The 20499-nt window shown below is 41.4% G+C and overlaps 1 protein-coding gene across 1 annotated transcript in view; it reads left to right on the forward strand.

The window, feature by feature from the left end:
- EVC2 (EvC ciliary complex subunit 2) overlaps positions 1-20499 on the forward strand; it is a 1983677-nt gene that overhangs the window by 465541 nt on the left and 1497637 nt on the right. The window contains exon 5 of the mRNA XM_044056208.1: positions 7168-7351. Coding sequence (XP_043912143.1) covers positions 7168-7351 — 184 coding nt within the window. The remainder of the gene's footprint in view (positions 1-7167; positions 7352-20499) is intronic.

Below are 20499 nucleotides of genomic sequence, written 5' to 3' on the forward strand. Positions count from 1 at the left end.
TGCAGAAGTTTGTTAGCTCTACTCAAGGGTCCCAAACGCTGCCCGTGCTGAAAAGTTAAGATACTAACTATGATGAAACCATGAAATATAAAGGTGCTTCATTAGTTACAGATTTATTTAATGTGGAATTATTTAGATGACACACACACACACACACACACACACACACACACACACACACACACACACACACACACACACACTGTCTTACGGGGGTGATGTAGATCCCATAAACCCCGCCTGTTGGCACATCCACCATGCAAGATCTTATATGGGTCTAGTTTATATGATCGACAAACTTTTCAGAGAGACCAAAACACCTAAAGGTCAAAACACCAAAAACTCATTTGGTCGAAACTCATAACATCGACACATGAAATTCAAAGCATTATGCCCTTTCCCCACTGTAGCACGACCCTGGAGTTAGAATAAATAGATAGGGGGTGTGTGGGTGGCACAGCCCCCCACATTGGAGGGTGTGGGGGTGAAGCCCCCCCACATACATAATAAATTTTAAATATACATGTGGATAGTTATAACAAAAATGACAATATTTATCTAAATAATATGGAAGGCTCCGCCCCCCACACCCCCCCTAACTATTTATTCTGACTCCAGGGTCACGCTACAGTGGGGAAAGGGCATAATGCTTTGAATTTCATGTGTCGATGTTGTGAGTTTTGACAAAATGAGTTTTCGGTGTTTTGAGCTTTAGATGTTTTGGTGTCGGTGAAATGAGTGCGGATCATATGAGCTTTCGGTCATATAAAGTAGACCAATATATATATATATATATATATATATATATATATATATATATATATATATTTACTAAAAAACAAACATTGAGAATATCGAATGTAAAAAAAATCATCTGAGAATGTTGTCTAAACAAGTGATTAAAAAACAGACACACACACACGCGCGTGCACACACACCAAAGGTCATTTTTGCATGGGGGTCAAACTCCCTTCCCCCTCCTAATTAAATATACCAACTCTAAAATCACACAACTGTGGTGAAAGGGCAAAGCTGCCTTTCCCCACTATTGACCAGTCTCAGACTTTAACATAAAATACCCAGCAAAAGTCAATTTCATCAAAGCGATTTGATGTAAAAATATGACAAATAGTTTAGTGGTCAGTTTTTTATCAAAAAAAACTTTACTGGTGTATATATTATGTCATGTTTTTACAGAAACTGACCTGGCAAACATTCTTCTTGGTTGTACATGTTGCTTACACCAAGAACAGACACCAGAGAAATTGTTTATTGCACAGGCAAAACCAAAATATGTGTTCAGAGTCTGTCAGTTCCACTTCACAATTTTTTCCAATAAAAGTTTAAGTTGTTAATAAAGGCTTGCCTGAAGTATACATTAAACCATATTCTCATTCAAATAGACTTTGGCCTGGTTCTTCATGATGTACTTTCAAGGCTTTTGTTTTCCACCTTTTACATTGTACATTTTTGTACCAGGAGTACTTAGGACTTTGTCTCCTGTGATGGCCTGTTGCAGAAGCTACCCTGAAGTAGGATGGTACAGTTACAAGAAGCTTAGTAAATATTAGTCACTCTTCCCAATATGTGTTCCAGAGGGTAATACTCTATCATTTTTTGTTCCTGTGTAAACTGCACATTTGTACTGGTTGTAAAAACTTTGGAATAATCTTCATGCCCTTCTCTGTTTTTCGTCCTTAGCAAAATAACTTGACAGGATATGGAAGCATACAGGACTTGATCGTATCCGGGACTAATGTCAGGGATGAATGGCTTTCTTTAGTGTATTTCTGTGTAGGTGTTTTCCACAAGATTTTGTGCATAGCAGTTATGTCATGATGGTTATCCTCCTGAAGCTCTGCTGTTGATGGTAGGTTTTTATTTAGTGTATTGGTCACTTTGGGAACATCTTTGTTTTAAAACCAAGAACCCACAACACAGCAACAAGAAAATTCAAATTCCACAGGTAGCAAGAAAAAAACAACAGGAATAAAAAAAAAATATAAAATGCAGTCGTTTAAACCAAATATGTAGCTCTTTCATCTGAGTAGTAAGCAGACTTCTTTAGAGTATACAGCCATATTCAAACACAGGTTTATATAAGTCCATTAATTAAACATGTGACGATACATACCCTCACATTTAAAGTACAACAATATTTTTGTGTAATTCATCTTTGTTTTGCCATTAATTTAATTTCCCTTTATACATCATCATCACCATACCCCTATTTTCCCATTTTCTACATGGGTTAGGGGTGTTCATGTTAACTGTTGCCATCTCTCTCATTTCAGTGCCACAGTCCTGCCTTCTTCAACACTTATGCCTGACTGTCACAGATCTTCTTTCACACAACCCAGCCACCTCTTTGCTGGACATCCTCATTCCCTCTTACCTTTTTCCTTTCTGTCCCAGTCATCTTCACCAGATTGTATTCTGCTTTCTGCATGTGTCCAAACCACCATAATCTGTTATCTTTGATCTTTTCTGCAATTGAGGCTACTTTAGCTTCTGCTCTTATGTCCTTATTTCTTCATCTGTCCCACAGTGTGCATCCCACCACCCTTCTCAGGCACTTGATTTTCATCACCTCTAGCTTCCTTACCTTCTCTGCTTTTACTGCCCAGGTTTCTGTACCATACAGTAGCACTGGTTGCACCATTGTTTTGTACAGCTTACCTTTCAGCTTCTTTGGCATTTTTCTGTCATACACTACACCTGACACTCTATGCCAGTTGGCTGCAGCCCCTCTGATTCTAGCTTTGACCTCTTTAATCAGACTTCTCTTCTCCTCAACCATCCCTCCCAGAGACTTGAAGCTGTTAACCTGTTCAAGTATCTTCCCTTTTATCTCAGTTCTGATATTCTTCTTATTTCCCCAATTTTCTGCCATTGCCACTGACTTATCTGTACTTATTTTCACCCCATGTGCCTTCAGTTTTGCATTCCATTCCCCTATTCTTTGCTGACGTTCTTGCTCAGAGTCTGCCTGTAATGCCACATCATCTGCATGCAGCAACTTTGTTAATCTGTCCCCTCCGACCTGTTCACTAATGTAGTCCATCACCAGTATGAGCAACAGTTGGGCTCAGAAGTGAACCCTGGTGCACACCCACTTACACTGGGAACTCCTGTCTGAGACTGAACACTGTTCATACTTGAGTCATTGGATTCTTGTACATAGCTTGCACTAAGTCTGCCAATGTGCCTGGGACTTCAAACCATCGCAGTACTGCCCAAATCGGCTTTCTTGGGACCTTGTTATATGCTTTCTCCAAGTCTAGAAATGCCCAGTTGGACTATTTCCTCATCTCCAGTTTCTTCTCAACTATCTGTCTCATTGCAAGCATTGGGTCAGTTGTACTGCATCCTGATTGGAGTCCAAACTGATCATCTCCCATCTTCTTTCTACCACTCTACATGTACAGTTATTAATCTCTGTCTCCAGAACTTTTATGCAGTGTGACAGGAGTGAGTTTGACACCTCTGTACTGTTCACAGTTGTGGATGAACCCTTTGTTCTTGTATACTGGCATGAGTATGCTTATTATCCACTCACCTGGGATACACCTTTCTCTCTGGGTCTATATTATAACCTCGAAGCATCAGATCTCCGAACACCTAAAGGTCGACCTGTAAACAGCGAAAGCTGAAAACCACGAACAACCACTTCAGCGAATTTTTTCACAGGGAAAAAATTCACTTGTCCGGTGAACAGACAAACTTTCAAACCTTAAAATGAGGGGCTGTGCCCCCCACATCTCCAACCTTAACTAAATATACCAACTCCGAGATTGATGTACATTGGAGAAAAGGGCAAATTTCCGTTAATGGCCAAGCAAATTTTTTCCCTTTGAAAAAATTAGTGGAAGTGGCCGTTTGCGGTTTTCAGCTTTTGCTGTTTATGGGTCGATCATTATGTGTTCTGAGAGCTGACGCTTCGAGGTTATAATGTAGACCCTTTCTCTCCACACTGCTATGAATACCCTCAGGAGCCATTTCTTCCCTATCTCACCCAGTGTGTTGGGCGACGCAGTGGTGCAGCAGTTAACACTGTCACCTCACAGCAAGAAGTTCTCTGGTTTGATTCTTGGCTGGGGTGCATTCTGTGCAGAGTCTGCATGCCCTCGCTGCATTCATGTGGGTTTCCTCTGGGTGCTCCGGTTTCCTCCCACATTCCAAAGACATGCGTCTCGAGCATTTCTCCCTGGACCTCCACTGAAAATGGGCTCTGTCCCAGTCAGACTTTCCCGGTAACCAAATGTTAGATAAATAAATAAATGTTTATCATATCTACTGTGACCTCGTCTGAGCCTGCTACTTTCCCTGACTTAATTTTCCTTAGTGCTGTTCTTACTTCTTCTAGAGTATGTGCCTCTTCTTCTCTCATCGTAGACTGTTGTCTGTGGCAGTACAGCTTCTGTGGGATTTTCTTCATTCAGAAGCTGCTGGAAGTACTCTTTCCATCTGCCTTTGATATCCTGCGGACTGTTGAGCAGGTTGTTGCTGACATCCATTATGAAGGGTATCTGACTATCTTCTTTGTCTTTTTGTCTTTGCCTTACAGCCTGATTAGTTTCTTTGTGCCACCTACTGAGTCACTTTCCAGAAGCTGGTAGAGTGCCTCCCATGCCCTGTTCTTTGGTACTGCAATTCCTTTGTTAGCTTCTTTGTTAGACAACCAGTATTCCTTCTTAGTCTGGTCCGTCTTTTCTATCTCCCAATTTTCCTGTACTCCTTTCTTTTGATGACATCCAGGACTTCTACATCCCACCACCAGCTTTCTTTGTGTACCTTATTTCCATACCTGTCTCAGCTGCATATCTGTTCTGTAGTCCTCACACATGCTGTTTTGAGGTGCTGCTATTCTTCTGCAACTCCACCTATTTCTTTCTCTTTTGGCAGTGCTGGAACCCTGAGTAATTCCTTGAAATGTTATACTTTATCTCCAGTCAACCTCTAGTTCTTCGGCCTGCTCTTTGTTGACATTATATCCTTCTCTGACCACTGCTTACAGCTGATTGTGGCAACCAGTGGTGGGCTTACTGTTTCACTGAGGATAACTTTACAATCACTGATTCTACTCCAATGCCCTTTCCTTACTAGGTGAATGTCTACCTGTGTTGTATGTTGGCCAGTCTTGTATGGGATCTTATGGCTACTATCAAGTCTAGAATGACATCTCCTTCTTTATTCCTGTTGCCCAACCCATCTGTACCCAGGCGATCCTCATATCCTGTTCTGTTTGTCCAGATATGTGCATTCAAGTCACTCATTATTAAATCCAATTCATGTTGTCCTGCTTTTTATCCATTAGGTCCTGCAACTGCTGTCTGAATGCACTCTTTTCCTCACTGTCACAACCCTGCTGTGGAGCATAGGTTGAGTTTATGAATACTGCCTTATCATTACACACAAGTCTGGCACTAATTCGTATGACATCCCTCCCCGCCTTCTGAAGCCTCTCTGTTACAATAATTTCCATACCATTTATAGCCTGTCCTCCTGAGTACTGGATCCTGAACCAAGTGGTTTTGATGCACTGCCATTCCATCTTGTCTCTTGGAGACATAGAATATCCAGCCTCCTCCATTCTGTCATGTCATCCACTTGCATGTTGCGTTCTGTCAATGAACCTACATTGAGTGTAGCAATTCTTGTTTTGCAGGTTGATTGGTTTTATATCCATCTTGTGCTCAACAGAGCTATCCCAGGTAATTTAGGCTGGGCAACTGGATATTGGCCAGGCAGTAGCTTATTGACCCAGGGCTGCTGGGCTTTATCATGGAGACACACTGGCCAATAAGGGCTTATACACTCCTCCGACCATTAGCATGGGTTCCTGCCATAGGTCTGAGTGGGTTAGATCCTCAAGCCACTTATCACTGGCAAAATACCCATGTCCATTTGGTGTCATTAGTCAATGTGACTGAGTCACCTAAAGCCATATTTTATGCTCTGAAATGGGTAACTTTGCCACAGTGTGCAGTCTGTGATCCATGTTCTCCTATCTAGAGGATACTGTGCACCACAGTAAATGTCCAAAGTGGTTGGTCTGTACAACACTTCCTCCTGTAGGGGGCCATGTTGAGTCTGTGCTGCTGTCCACAGCTTTGTTCATTGTTGAGTTTGATATGGAAACAAACTGCATGTGGGAGGACCCCACCGAGACACAGAGAGAACATGCAAACTCCAAATAGGCTTCGGCTAAAGGTCAGGATCGAACCTTCTACCTTGTGCATTGGCCAGAGGTCAAGATTGAACCTAGTACCTTGTGTATGGGAGGTGAAAACCTTAACCATTATGCCACCTGGTCCATTTATATGACTGATATAAAAGTTCTAAGTGGTTTTGCGAAAAATTAAGATAATAGTGTGTTGATAAACTTCATTTTTTTTTCTTTGTAATCACACTTACAAAATGACATCATACTAGGTACTGGGCAGTGATTTACATACAACTGTACAGTATTATGAATAAGCAAAAACAACCTGGCTCTTTTGAGGAGGAGCTTCTTAATTATTTTATGGTTTTACTAGTACCTAATTATGTGTGTTTTCAGTGGAAGATGTTCCTTCTGCAATAACTAGCTGATGCCGTCTTTCTAGGGGAAAAAAAACTACTACTGATGTATTTAGCACAGAAATGTAGTAGAATATAGGGTAATTTAGGTATTGAGGAATTTTGGATTCAGTCTTTAAAGATGCCAATGCAGAATTTTTCGCTTTGAGAAAAGAATTAGGGGCTGTCCTTATCAACAAAATAAATGCTAAAATAATGCAGTTTTAGCATCAAAACTGTATAATTTGGTTCTTTATATGGTAAGGAAGTTATGTCCACCTCCGGTGTTCATTACTTACACTTGCTCTAGAACATGATAATACACTTGTATGTCTTGTTTCTTAATAATGTTTTATTGTTTCTAAAATATGAGATATACTTAAAAAAACAGCATATTCTTTTCTCTTCAGAACAAGCTCTTTAAGTACCTTGTCTTCAACAGAGAAATAATACAAAGGGAAAGGACTGTTATGGTTGATAGGGTGCCAAGATTTTAAAAAGAAAAAAGCCAAATACAAAAGCAGTATAAATGGAATGTTCTCGTCTGCAATGGTTTATAAATTTTGAACGCTAATTTTTACATTTTTGAAATGTTCTTTATTTCAGGTAAACAGTCAGAATGGGGCATCAACTATAATCATACAATTAATCATTAACAGCACCACGGTGTCTGCACCTGTAATTTCACAGCTCACAATTAAAGACATCACTGACAGTCTGACTGTAAAGAATACCAGTGGCACCAGGACAGAACCTGGATTACAGACTTACATTGTAAATGATCTTCAAGGTGACAATTTCTTATCATTCTAGTAGTATTTTGTTTTTTTGTTTTTGTTATTTTAGAAATTAACATATTAAAATATGACTGTTTTATTAAAAAATAAATATTTTTTTCAAGATTGTTTCTTGTTTTGGGTGGAAAACTAATTCCTTGGCCTGCAGGTAGGACAATAGCACCTTCAGAGTCTAACAGGATAGAAACATCATAACTTGTATTGCTGACCATGCAACCTCACTTACCCTCCACTTATCCTGACATGGTTGTAGACACTACCCTGCATATAGTCCCCAGCACTGTGACTATGGTCTATGCCATGAAATCACTGTACAAGGATTACAATGCCTACATTTGTTAACACTTTTGCTCCTTGGCACTTCTACATCTTGTTTAACCATATGATCTGATGTTGTCAGTTTCATTCATTCCTCAACTAATGGGATCGACTATGCCGTTATACTAGCTCGTGGACTCCAGCAAACTCTCAAGCTCCTTCCCTACCCCATAAAGCACCACCCCTAGCATTCCCCAGATCTTGTTTGCTGCTTTTGTGGTCACCTTCCGCTCTCGAGTCTACAGTGGGACATAAGTCCATTTCATACTTTTATCTTCCCATAAACCTTCTACTAGGAAAATCTCCTGGAGTAAATGGAAAAGGGTTGTTTATTGGGAAAAGCAGAATCAGATAAACCCCTTCCCAGCTCTAGTTCAATCTCTTTTAGAATTTATTTAATGAGGGTGCTAGTTCAACAACTAATAAAGTTCAGTTCCCAGCAGTCTCTAACTTTCATGTGGGTTTCAATATTCTTCACTGGCTTCACCTAAACTGTGCAAAGCCTTTTTGAGAGGTACTCTTCTGTTAAGACCACCTTATAAAGACGCCATGCCACCATGGAATTTAAATTTGGTACTGCAAGCCTTAATTCGTTCTCCATTTGAACCTACAGCTAAATATTATCTTAAATTTGTGATCCAGAAAACTATCTTTTTAGTTGCAATTACATCTGCTGGAAGAATTTCAGGAATTCAAGCATTATCTTCTAAGCCTCTATATTTGATTTTTCATAAGTGTAGGGTCACGTTACGTACCAATGCTTCCTTCCTTCCTAAAGTGGTGTCAGAATCCAGCATCAACCAAGCTATTAATTTACTAGTATTCTTTCCAAAATTTACAAATAAAGTGGAATATATGCTGCACTTAATGGATGTTCATAGACAATTAGGTTTCTATCTACACAGAACGAAATAGATTAGAAAGACAGATCAGCTATTTGTTTCCTTTGCTCATAATAAATTAGGTGAATCAGTTACAAAGGTAACTCTATATCTCTCTTTATCTATAACAAAATAAATCTCCTCATTCCAAAACCATTTAAGGCTCATTCAACTAGATATGTGGTAATGTCTGCTGTATTCCAGTCTAGGGCTTTAATGGACGATACATGTGCAGCTGCAACTTGGTCAAATCCTCATACTTTTTTTTCACTCATTACAACCTAGATCTGGTCTCATGTGGAAGAGCAGCCTTTGGCTCAACCATACTCAGGAATATCCTTCCTTAGAGCTCACCAGGAATTTAAGTAGCTGGGGGCATCAGATAAAAAAGTTATGTACTTACCATAACATTCTGTCTGTGTTTTCCATTTTTATTCTTCCTTAACTCCCCACCCACCATCCCTCACTGTTTTTCATTACTGACTTTTGGAGGAACAAGACATATCAAGCACACCTATATCCCTTGTGTTGAATTCTAGTTATGGCATTTCTTTTATAGTCTTCCTATCAAGCTGCAAACAAGATCTGAGAGTTGCTAGGGATGGTGCATTTGGGTAGGGAAGGAGCTCAAGAGTTTGTTGGAGGCCACAAGCTAGTATAATGGCCGAGTCAGATCGGAGGATCCGATCCCATTAGTTGAGGAAGAATGAAAATGTATAACACAGATGAAATGTTATGGTAAGTATATCACTTTTTTTTCTTTACATCTCTACCCAAGACATTGATGCCCAACAACTTATCCATTTACAGTATCACACTGTCATGGATGTCATGAAGCACTACAAAAGAAAAGTGGTAGTACTTCAGCAACATTGAGTAAAATACAATTCCCCGCTCATGTACCTTTCAGTAAGACTTTTTGTTTGTAGTGGTCAGAATAAAATAGTGAAATTATTCACCCATTGAAGTTACTTCCATAGCAAATTATTAGGGATGATAGTGTATGATAATCTTAAATATGACTTGCATATACAAAATTGCATATACAAAACTGTACCAAAAACTAGAGATGATTTACTGGGCCAAAACATTCTCACCAGTGCAACAAAACTACACAGCTTACTTTCAGAACACTCCACTGTATAGCATTAAAAGCATAAATTTATTAGAATTTCCCCATCAACTAACTTATACAAATCTTCTTACCACCAATAAAATTAGCCAGCATCTGTCTGCTTGCCCAACACTAAATACCATTCTAAACAGCTATGTTCCCAGTCAGTCATTACCATCCAAACAATGTCTTTCAGCTTCTCCCATTAGGGGTTGCCACAGTGGATCACTGGTCCGCAGATTGATTGCCACTGGAGTTTTTACAGTGTCAAGTTGCCAGCCCGGCACCCAACCTTCACAGAAGACACACACACACACACACACACACACACACACACACACACACACACACACACACACACACACACACACACACACACACACACACACACACACACACACACACACACACACACACACACACACACACACACTCTTACTGCATCTCTTTAAAACTCATTTAGCCACAGGGAGGGTATGCAGGCTCTGCACAGAAGGCTTTCCCGTCGAGTATTGAACCGGAGAACTTCTTGTTGTGAGGCGACAATGCTAACTACTGCACCACTGCGGCCGACATGTCAATCATTACCATCCAATGACCAAAAACTCTTCTCTTGTCAAGTGTGTGGGGTATGGTTTGTACTCGTATAATGTTGCTAAGGCCCAGAACTCCTTGCCTGTATCCATTAGGTCAGTACCCTTCCTCCAGTTGTTTAAGAATTCTTAGCCAAATTCTCTGTTCTTGATCAACCACAGGATAATCTATATCCCTAAATATCAACATGGACCTATTTATACTTGCATCTCCTTACTTTCCCTTCTTCACTCACTTATTTCAATCAATTTCTGTCACCTGACTCTCTTTCAAAATATGTAACAACACACTGTTTTTCCTCTCACTTCATATTGCAATCCCTGTTTGTATTATACAAACTTAACTTTGATTTCTCTATAAAGTGGCTACATTTCTCCAGATATTAAATTATTGTCATATAATTTGTGTCTATTCTTAACCAATATTTTCACATTATGTCTAATTTGGAATGATGATTTAAACTGTAGCTGTTTTGTATTATTTTTGAAGATTACAAAATTGTTCTTAAAATCTGTTTTTCTGTTACTGTGGAGCTTTTCTGGCTGGGCCTCATCTGGAAATGGGCACCTATCGAGTAGGACTCTCCCAGTAATCAAATGTCAATAAATAAATAGATAAACCTGTGCTCCAGAGTTTGCTGTGTGGCAATCTTCCATAGTGTGATAAGGCCCATTGCAGGTGCAGATGTTTTTTCACCCAGTTTTGAAACTTCAAGCACGTTACTTATGTTAATAAGCCTTATAAGAATGAATACTCTTGAATTGCATGTTTTACTCATTGTACAGTTAACCAGTACTGTGCTAAGAGGCTCAGTCAGCTTGGTGAACTCACATGCACACCTCAAAGCACAGTAAATGTGTATAGGTGGATCAGTGATCCCAGTGGAGATGTGGGGAAACATATGGTTAACCTGTAGAGGTGCTAATGAGCAAAAGTATTAACAAATGTAGATACTGTAATCCCTGTACAATGTTTTCATGGCATAGATTGCATTCTAATACCATGATGGCATACAACATATTTTCCCACTGTGTAATGGTGGTACCACAATTGGTCACATTAACTAGCTACCTAAAGATGTTTGCCTAATGACGAAAAAATAAACTTGTTTGAGGGCTATCATATTTCTCTGTATTATGACCTGTTGAATGACTATGGTTTCCAAGTGCATTGGTTGCGATGTGAAGAAAGCAACATCTTTCTTCACTTGCTATGTAGGGACCACCCGGAGCACCTGACTGGGGACTGTTATGAGAGTCCCCAGTGTAAATTGGATGCTTGACACAGTCTTAATGGGGTGGTGTGGCATATCCTGCTCTGGTGAGCAGAGCTGGGACCACATCAGTGACTTTTTTAGATTCATAAATTCATAAACGGTTACTAAGCTAACAGCCCTAGAGCCCTTACAAGCCTAGCTATATTTATCCCGAGTTGCCCCAATTGTTGGTGGTTAGGTGAGTGAAGTTCACAGAGGTAAGGGTCTATGGTAGTTAATACCAACTTCCTCTGTCTAGGAGGGATGTGGGCGCCACTCCAGGAGTGAAATTGCAGTCACCCATCCATTTATCCAGGTTGCGTTTGAAGAGAGTCAGGGAGGGACTCTGTTTTACATGAAATAAAAGCTTGTTCCAGAGAAGTGGTAGTCTCTGGGAGATGTATTTATCTCTCCAGCATGACCAGCATGCAAGGGACTAGGATAAGATCAGTACAGCGAATTATACTTGTACAGTTTGATTTATGAGGGTGTGGCATTTCAATCAGGGCCTTGTCAGACACTGCCCTGTAAACCAGGTACAGGTCACCCCTTAGCAACTTGTAGGAGACAGAATGCAGTCACAGGGCTTTCAGTCTTTCCGAGTAAGACTTATTTTGTGTACCCTGTAAGGTCTCTCCAATTGTTGCAGGTGTTTGGCGAGGTACATGCAAAGGTGTGCATTGTGTCGAATTCCTGGTCTGATGAGAGCCAAGTATAATGGAATTATAACATCCTTAGATCTTGATGTGATACCTTTACTTACAAGATGTGCCACATAGAAGGATTTCCTTACTACCGTGCACACATGATGGTCAATGTTCAGATTGCTTTCAACCTGAGTACCCAGATCACAGCACATCACTGGGTCTATACTTAGGGGGGTACTATCTAAGTTTTGATTAGCAGGAATGTCAGCTTTCCCAAAGGGAATAATTATGCATTTTTTTTTTGCATTTAGCTTTGATCTGTGGCTTTGGCACCAATCATTTGTCTGCATTAACCCTGTCTGCAATATGTATATTAGCATTAGTCAGCGAACTTGGTCAGCCACAGACCATCCAGATTTGTCTAGACTTCTGAGAAATAAATTCTGAAAAGTAAGGGGCCCAGCACAGAACCCTGTGGCACATCACTGGTGACAGGTCGTTTCCTAGAGGTGAAGTCACCCACTTTGACAGTATGTGTCGTGTTGGTGAGCCAGTTAGTTACCCATCTGGTGATGTAGGAGTTAATTCCCAATTGGGAGAGTTTCTCTATAATATCTGAGTTACGGGATTGTGTCAAATGCCTTGACTAGCTCAAGATAGATGGTACGCACTGTCCTTCCTCATCCAGGACCTTCGTGACTTTCTCAAAGAAGTCAACCTTGTTTAACAGGCATGCTCTACCTTTAACAAATCCGAACTGGGTTGGGTCTAGAGTTTGGAGGTTACCTATGTCCTTATTAATAAGGTCCATAATGATTATTTCCATGGCCTTGCAGATGAGGCTAGTCAAGCTTATGGGCCTATAATTTCCAGGGTGGGTTGATGGTCCCCCTTTGTGCAGAAGCTTACTCTTGCTTTCCTCCATTCTGCTGGAACATTTCCACTTAGTGATTTGTAGTTAAACAAGGATCCAAGTGAATCTGCTAGGTCATGTTTTAAGTTGTTTAAAATGCAACATGGGATGTTGTCTGGTCCCACTGATGCTGTGTTTCTGGCCTTGGAGAGCAGAAGGATGACCTGTTCTCTTGAGATAATAGGCTGACGAATGGTGGAAAGTATACTTTAGGGGATGACTGGAGGGGACAAGAAGTGAAGTTTGCTCCAAATCTGTCAGGTAGCAGGTTGGCTATTACACCTGGTTGAGTATGGGTGATGTCATCCACGACCAATTCAAACGCATAGCTGGGTATTCCTTTTTAGGTTTTGGATGTAGTTAAAGATTGCCTTACCTTAGATAGGGAGGCTATTTTTACTTTGTAATTAGCTTTGGAGGACTTGACAACATCTGTAATTTCTTTAAGCTAGAGAGGAATTTCTTCCTCTGCTGTGCCATTTCCCTCTTGTATTTGGACATTAATTTCTTTCTCTTGTTGTATAGCCTGTTTATACTAGGGTTCCACCAGGTGGCTTGTTTTTTCAGCATATCTGATTTTAATCCAGTCAGGTACAGCTGACAACTGCTTAAGTGGTTATACAGGGCACTGGTGTACATCTCTGCATAGGAGTCCATGTTATTTGCATTTGAGGGAGCTTTGAAACTTATTATACCATCACTTCATCATGTATCAAATTACATCCTGGTGGGATCCGAAAGATGGTGAACTATGCCTGGGCAGGGCTAAGCCAGAGGAAACTCTGGTGGAGGTCCATAGTAATCCTGATGTGAAAATTGGTCATCCAACCTGGGTATAGGAGCAAAAGACTAATCAAACCATCTTGTAGCCGGTTCCCTCCAAAGTTTCCCTCAAGATAGCTGACGCTGGATAGACACAGTTTTATCTGGTAAAGTGAATGATTATAGGTCTTGGGGCCAAAACAATCTCAACTTGTTCTCAGACTTTGAATGGGTAAGAAACCCAACTCACTGGCTTGGAGCTGGGTGTGGAAAGCAGTTGCCCAGTGGGCCACTTGTGGTAAGCAGAACTGGCACTGCAGGATGAACTGAATGTCAGGTTAAGGCTCCCGATGCCAATGCTCATCAGACCCCAGAAAAGGTGTTGGCTGATATAGACATCAGGACGATGGCCATGGAAGTTGGAATCTGCTAAGGAGTGTGTAACAACTCACCTGCCAAATCAACTAGACCTGAAAATGGATGGCTGTGAAGAGTCAGGCCCATACCTGGCCATCGCCAGTGCTGGGAGCCAAGGGGGCTACACCACAATGAGTAGGAGGGCCACCGTGGTGATACTGAAGCCCAGGACAAGGGCCCAGTTGGAGCCACTGCAGATGCAGATCTTGGTGGTAGTAGTAGCAAATATATAAGTGAGAGATTAAAGAGGTAATTTGTCTTTGAAAAAATCTTAAGCATTATTGAACTTGATGAGGTATCTGGTCCTGTAATTACATTGAAAAAGAGTGATTTATAGTCCTATCTTACCAGGCAGGACATGGGGGGGATGCAATGCTCTTCCATGTTAGTAAGTACTATATCCAGGACATTTGAGCCTCTTGTGGGTGTGCTGACTAGTTGTTCCAGAGCATTTGCATTGCCAAAGTCCAAGAACCACTGAGCCAGCATGTTTATGGTCACGTATGTTTCCCAGTGGATAGTAGGGTAATTAAAATCACCCAGTCATCCATAAGTAAGGGGTTTGGGCTGTATTGCAAGTGACTCCAGTAAGTCCAGGTAAGTGACATGCTTTTCCTGTTTCATGCTGGTGGGCCTATAGCTAGCTATGATGTGGTAGAAGGCTTTGCTTATAGTTAATTGGACATGGAGTAGCTTGAGATAGTCATACTGTTTGACCAGTCTAGGGGTGTAGTTAACCTTAATGAAGATGGATACATCTCCTTTGGTTCTTTCATGCTTAGTGTGTGGTCTGAATGTATGGAGGGCATTGTAGTGCTGCATGGCTCTTTCCGCACCTTTTCTCAGTGACTGCACAAATGTCAGCACCTTCCAAAGCAAGGAGTGTTTCCAGGGAGTGCAGTTTCTTGGTTAGACTCCTAGCATTAATAAGTATTACCTTGAGTTTATCTAGATAGGATTTTGTTATTTTGGGTGGTTGGTTATTTTCAACTACCTAAAAAAGGCACAATAGGGGTGGCTAATGCCTTTGCCAGTATTCGAAAGCCCAGAGGAGACAGGTGCAGACCATCTCTAGCAAAGCAGATTGGTCTGTCGATCATGTCTTCCCAGGCTGAATAATATTGGATCCTTTTGGACTGACACTAGAAGCTAAGCCAATTAAAGTCATTAATTTTTTTGTTTGTATTGTGGTATCATCCGTGTAGAAGGTAGAATGCTACATTAGGCTAGGGTCGTACCTACCTGTGACACATAATCGGAGTGATCAGTCATGTCTGTCTTCATATAGTCCAGTGAGGTATGTTTCAAGTCGTTTACCCCAACATAGACTTTGACAAAGTCATATTGGTAATTGTGGTTGAATGACTTGACAGATGCTGGACCCTGACAGGCAGCCAACTGTATCCTTATCCAGCCTAGTGAGGGGAACATCCGTGTGTCTCACAATGGAGTCACCTGTGATCAGTACATTAGGTTTTTTGGTGTTATGCCTTACAGGCTGATTGGTTGAGACTCTAGGGTGTGTGTGTTTGTTATGTGTTGTGGTTGTTTTTTTGCTTTGTTATCTGTGTAAGTGGTTTCCATTTGGGAGTCATCTGATCTTTGGTAAGTTACTAGTGAGCACCTCCGAATATGTGGGTTTATGTGTTATGTCCATATTTAGTGTGGGAAGTGTGTGTGTCTGCTGACAAACCTGTTTGGCATTCGATTTGTCCTTATGTGAGAGTCTTGCCTCTAATATCATAGTGTAACTACATCTTTCATGTAAAGTATTTTGCTTGTTTCAAGAGTAAGTGGTTTTCAGTATACATGAGACAATTGCTACATTGCCTCAGGATGCCCATGCCTATCAGACTGGACAGAGAGATGATAGGAAACTGCCCATCTGTGCTAGCAGGCTCTTACTGTATGTTTTACTAGGGAAGGTAATGGGTTAATTTGACAAGCCTGTGCTTGTAGCAGTGAGACTGCAAGAGGGACCTATACTTTGTGTAGGTTAAGGATGATCAATAAAGTAACGCTGCTCAGTGCGCAACTGAGTTGCTTGTAGAGCAGCAGAAAAGCTTGGAAGGGTTTCACTGACAAGTGTGTAGGATAAAACTGAGCTTCTAGATTTTTGCGACTATACAGGGCGCTACTAACCACTGCTGCACGAAGAGCAGCACCACACGCAAACACGAGGCTTAAATACGAGCAAAGAGAAATAAGTTTTAAGCTAACTTCCAATCAGGAAAGCACACCGTAAGCATCTTAGAACAACACACTTCTGCCACAGGTTTGCAGAAAAACACTTTCTTAATGTAAAATAGCTGGTTTGGAGCCCAAGTATAACATGACCACACAAACTACTTACAACAGCCTTACAACTAACAAAGTAATACAGTGTAATTAACTACTTAAAGCAGCAGCAGACGGTACATTTTTTGAAATTGCTGAAGTATAGTCACAGTATATGAGATAAGTGAAAAAAAAAATACTTGGATCCCTTTTGTGTGCTTCCCAGTTCAGACAGACCAGGTAAACACCTACTGCCACTAGACTTGAGGTGGTGCCATCCTGAACTTCTGTGTCAGGGAAAAGAAGTGGTTAGAGAGGGAGGCCCCTCAGATGTACTGTAGGTATGCAGGGCTGGCCACTGCTCTGTTATTTCCCTTAAAGGTAAATGGGCCCTTCCAAGATGTATAATTGCTGTATGGTGTATTTCTTGATGGTCTTCGTGTTTCACTGTTGCAGTCATTACATTTGGGTAATCTGCTGGCAGGTTGCCCTCAATCGACCTGAATCTTAAAGTCTTGGGTCCTGCGTCGGTTGCTGTCTCCTCTTCCATTATGTCAGGTCATCAGGGGTATAAAACATGCAGCCTACGCCATTTTCTTAAGTCTTTCTTGCCGCACGGTGCCCGAAGCAGAAGCACTTCGCAAGTGTCGGTCAGCCGACTCCTGAAATTTTCGCATTCGAGTTTCAGAACCGAAGTCTTCAATTAAAGCTAAGTACCCCATTGGGGAAACTTTTTCTTGCTCCTTACCGATGTCAGTAAAAGTTAATAATTGCATTACTTGTGGGAAGCAAATACCTCATAAGGATTTCCATTTGTACTGTATTCCTTGCGTAGGCCCAGATCATAATGTGCCTTGCTGTCGGTTTTGGGCTAGATTTAACCAACACACTGTTAAGCATTGGTATATCTTTGCTTCAAAATATTTTGGAAACAGATTTAACTATCCTGAAATGTCATCGGATAGCAATCTGACTACCGGAGTTCACAAAAAATGCAAAGAAATGGACAGAGACAGACCGTCGATGTCCAAAGCCGATGACAAAGCTTTTCCTAAGCCAGTCGCAGGTCCGCCGGTACTCATTGAGGCGCTTTCGCAGCCCCTGATACCCACTACTTTAGAGGTTACAACAGCCTTACAACTAACAAAGTAATACAGTGCAATTAACTATTACCTCTACCAAGACCCATGTGGAGTCCGGCATGCTGCGAGATTCTCAAAGTATTGTACCTGTGGATGTCTCTCCCTCGGATGGGTCCGGAGCTGCTGAGCAGGCACCAGCTTCTGAGGGTGTTTTCAGGCCTCAGCATTTCTATATAAAACCAATGCCAGTTACAAAAACAAAGACAAAGGCAACTTCTAAGACTAAAAAAACAACGCATGAGCCACATGCTAGCCCTCCATGCCCAAAAAACAGATGATCAAAATGGCTGAAGACTTAATTACCTTGATCAGGGGTACCCAAACCTCCCCCCCCCATAAGAGGCCTAGGCAAGACACTGATTATGAATCTTCAGATCAGGTTTCTATTTCTTCTGATTCCTCTTCTGATCAGGAATTTTCTATACCACTCTATGAGGATTTAGATGCAGAGGAATCCATCCCATCTGCATCTCCTCCTGAAGATTATTCTTTTGGAGAAACCTTGCATACTTTGAGGGAACATTTTCATTGGGAGAGTCAGGATTTCTCAGAATCAAAGAAGAGGCTTAGGGATTTCCTTCTTCTTCCTCAGCACAGGCCTTTGGCCATTCCTCCTGTATTAGACATTGTTGATGATATGTTTTCGGTATCAAGCATGACTCCAGATTCCCTACCTCCAGTTCCTAGTAAGCCAGACAGATATTAGAGGGTTCCTGACTCCCACAAATTTTTATTCAAAAATCCTGCTGCTGACCCTGAAACTATTTCACAGGGTCCCAAGGGTGTAAAGGCCTCAACAGCTAAGAATCCTACCCCCTCTGATAGAGATTCCAGGGCACTGGATAGATGGGGAAAGAAGGTTTATACGTCTGCAACCTTGGCAATTAGGGCCTTAAACTGCCAGTTTCATATGCTTAAATATCAACAGCATGCCATGGGATTATTGAAGCAGAAAATTATGTTGATTTCTGAATGTGTGGAAAATAAAGAATTACATGAATTATTACATGCAGCAGAACAGGTTGGAAAGCATACGTTGCAATGTGGTTTTGATTCCTTGGAGGCTTCCTGCAGGGCTGCAGTTACTGGATCTGTGATTAGGGGCATGCCTGGCTCAAGGAGTAAAATCTGCCTGATTATGTTAAAGCTAAATTGTTAGATGCACCCTTACAGCATGATACTCTGTTTGGTAATAAGGCAGAAGAGGTTTTAAAGAAAATGGAAGACAAAGCTAATTCTATGCAAACTGTAAAATACTTCTTACAAGTGCAGCCACCAAGATTCAGTAGACACTGGCCTACAAAAAAATGGTCCTCTCCTGTATTCGACAGAGCCTGACTGGGCAAATCCAGGTTCTCAAAAGGCTCTAGATACCAATCACAGGGTTCTTACAGGTCAAAGCAATGGGATGCCACTACCTCCAAATCAGGAGGTAGCAAAGCACAACCCTACAGTAAACAGTCTCAATGACTTCCCTCTGCCATCACCAAGCACTTATCTTTTGGCAGCCCTCTTAGAGGGAAAATTAGCACTTCATGCTCAGAATTGGCAGTTAATAACCCAGAACAAGTGGGTATTAAAAGTAGTATCCCAGGGATACACATTTCATTTCCATACTTTGCCAATTCCAAATGGTTGGCCAGACCTGCCACAAAATCAATGGGCAGAGGCACAGAAACAAGTTACGTCCCTCATGGATATGGGGGCTATTCAGCCAGTACCAGAACAGGAAAAAGGGCAAGGATTTTACTCAAGACTGTTCTTGGTACCCAGAAAAGACAATGCCTGGTGCCCAATACTGGATTTATCGACTTTGAACACATTCTTGGACATCCCAAAATTCAAAATGCTGACTTTGCAACAGCTTCTGCCCATGCTGGGCAAGAACGCTTGGCTTGTGGCTCTAGATTTAAAAGAGGCATACCTGCATATCCCAATAAGGGAATTGTGCAGAAGATACCTCCATTTCAAGGCTGGTTTTATGCATTACCAATTCTCTGCACTGCCCTTTGGCTTATCTACTGTGCCCAGGGTCTTTACAAATTGCCTGGCACCAGTAATTGCATTTTGCAGACAAAGAAGCGTACAAATCTATCCTTACTTGGACGACTGTCTCATTCAAGCAGAAAACATGGACATTCTTTTCCAACATCTGGCGTTGTAAAAAGGCTTTTAACATGCCTAGGGTACACAATCAAAAAGAAATCACAACTGGTACCCTCTCAAAAGATTACATTCCTGGGTGCAAGCTTGAATACAACTGCCCAGATGGCTTACCTTATGCCAAGCAAACAGACAACTGACTATTTATTTCAAACAGATGGCAACAAAAACCAACTTATCTGCAAAACAAATTCTGCAGGCTTTGGGGTTCATGGCATCCTGCATTCTACTAATTCCATATGCAAGACTGCATATGAGGAAACTACAGTGGTATCTAAAAAGTTTATGGAGTCAACATTGTCACAGTCTGGAAACAATCATTCCCCTCATTCCCTGCCTACAAATGGAGTTTTTTTGGTGGGCAGAGACATGTCACCAGAACGTGGGACGGTCTTTCACTCTACCCCCTGCCACCCTAACCCTAACTACAGATACATCAGACTATGCTTGGGGGGCCCACCTGGCGGGGAGATGCATTCAGGGCATATGGACCCCAAAACAAATGCATCTGCATATTAACCAGAAAGAGATGTTAGCTGTTCAGAATGCCCTGACAGCCTTCAAGGACTTACGTCATCCAGGACAACTACTGATAAAGATGGACAACACCACAGTTATGTGGTACATAAACAACCAAGGGGGTACACGTTCCTACCCA

This window comes from Protopterus annectens, chromosome 14.part0 (genome assembly GCF_019279795.1).
Source record: "Protopterus annectens isolate FY-2018-M chromosome 14.part0, PAN1.0, whole genome shotgun sequence".
Classification (NCBI taxonomy): domain Eukaryota; kingdom Metazoa; phylum Chordata; order Ceratodontiformes; family Protopteridae; genus Protopterus; species Protopterus annectens.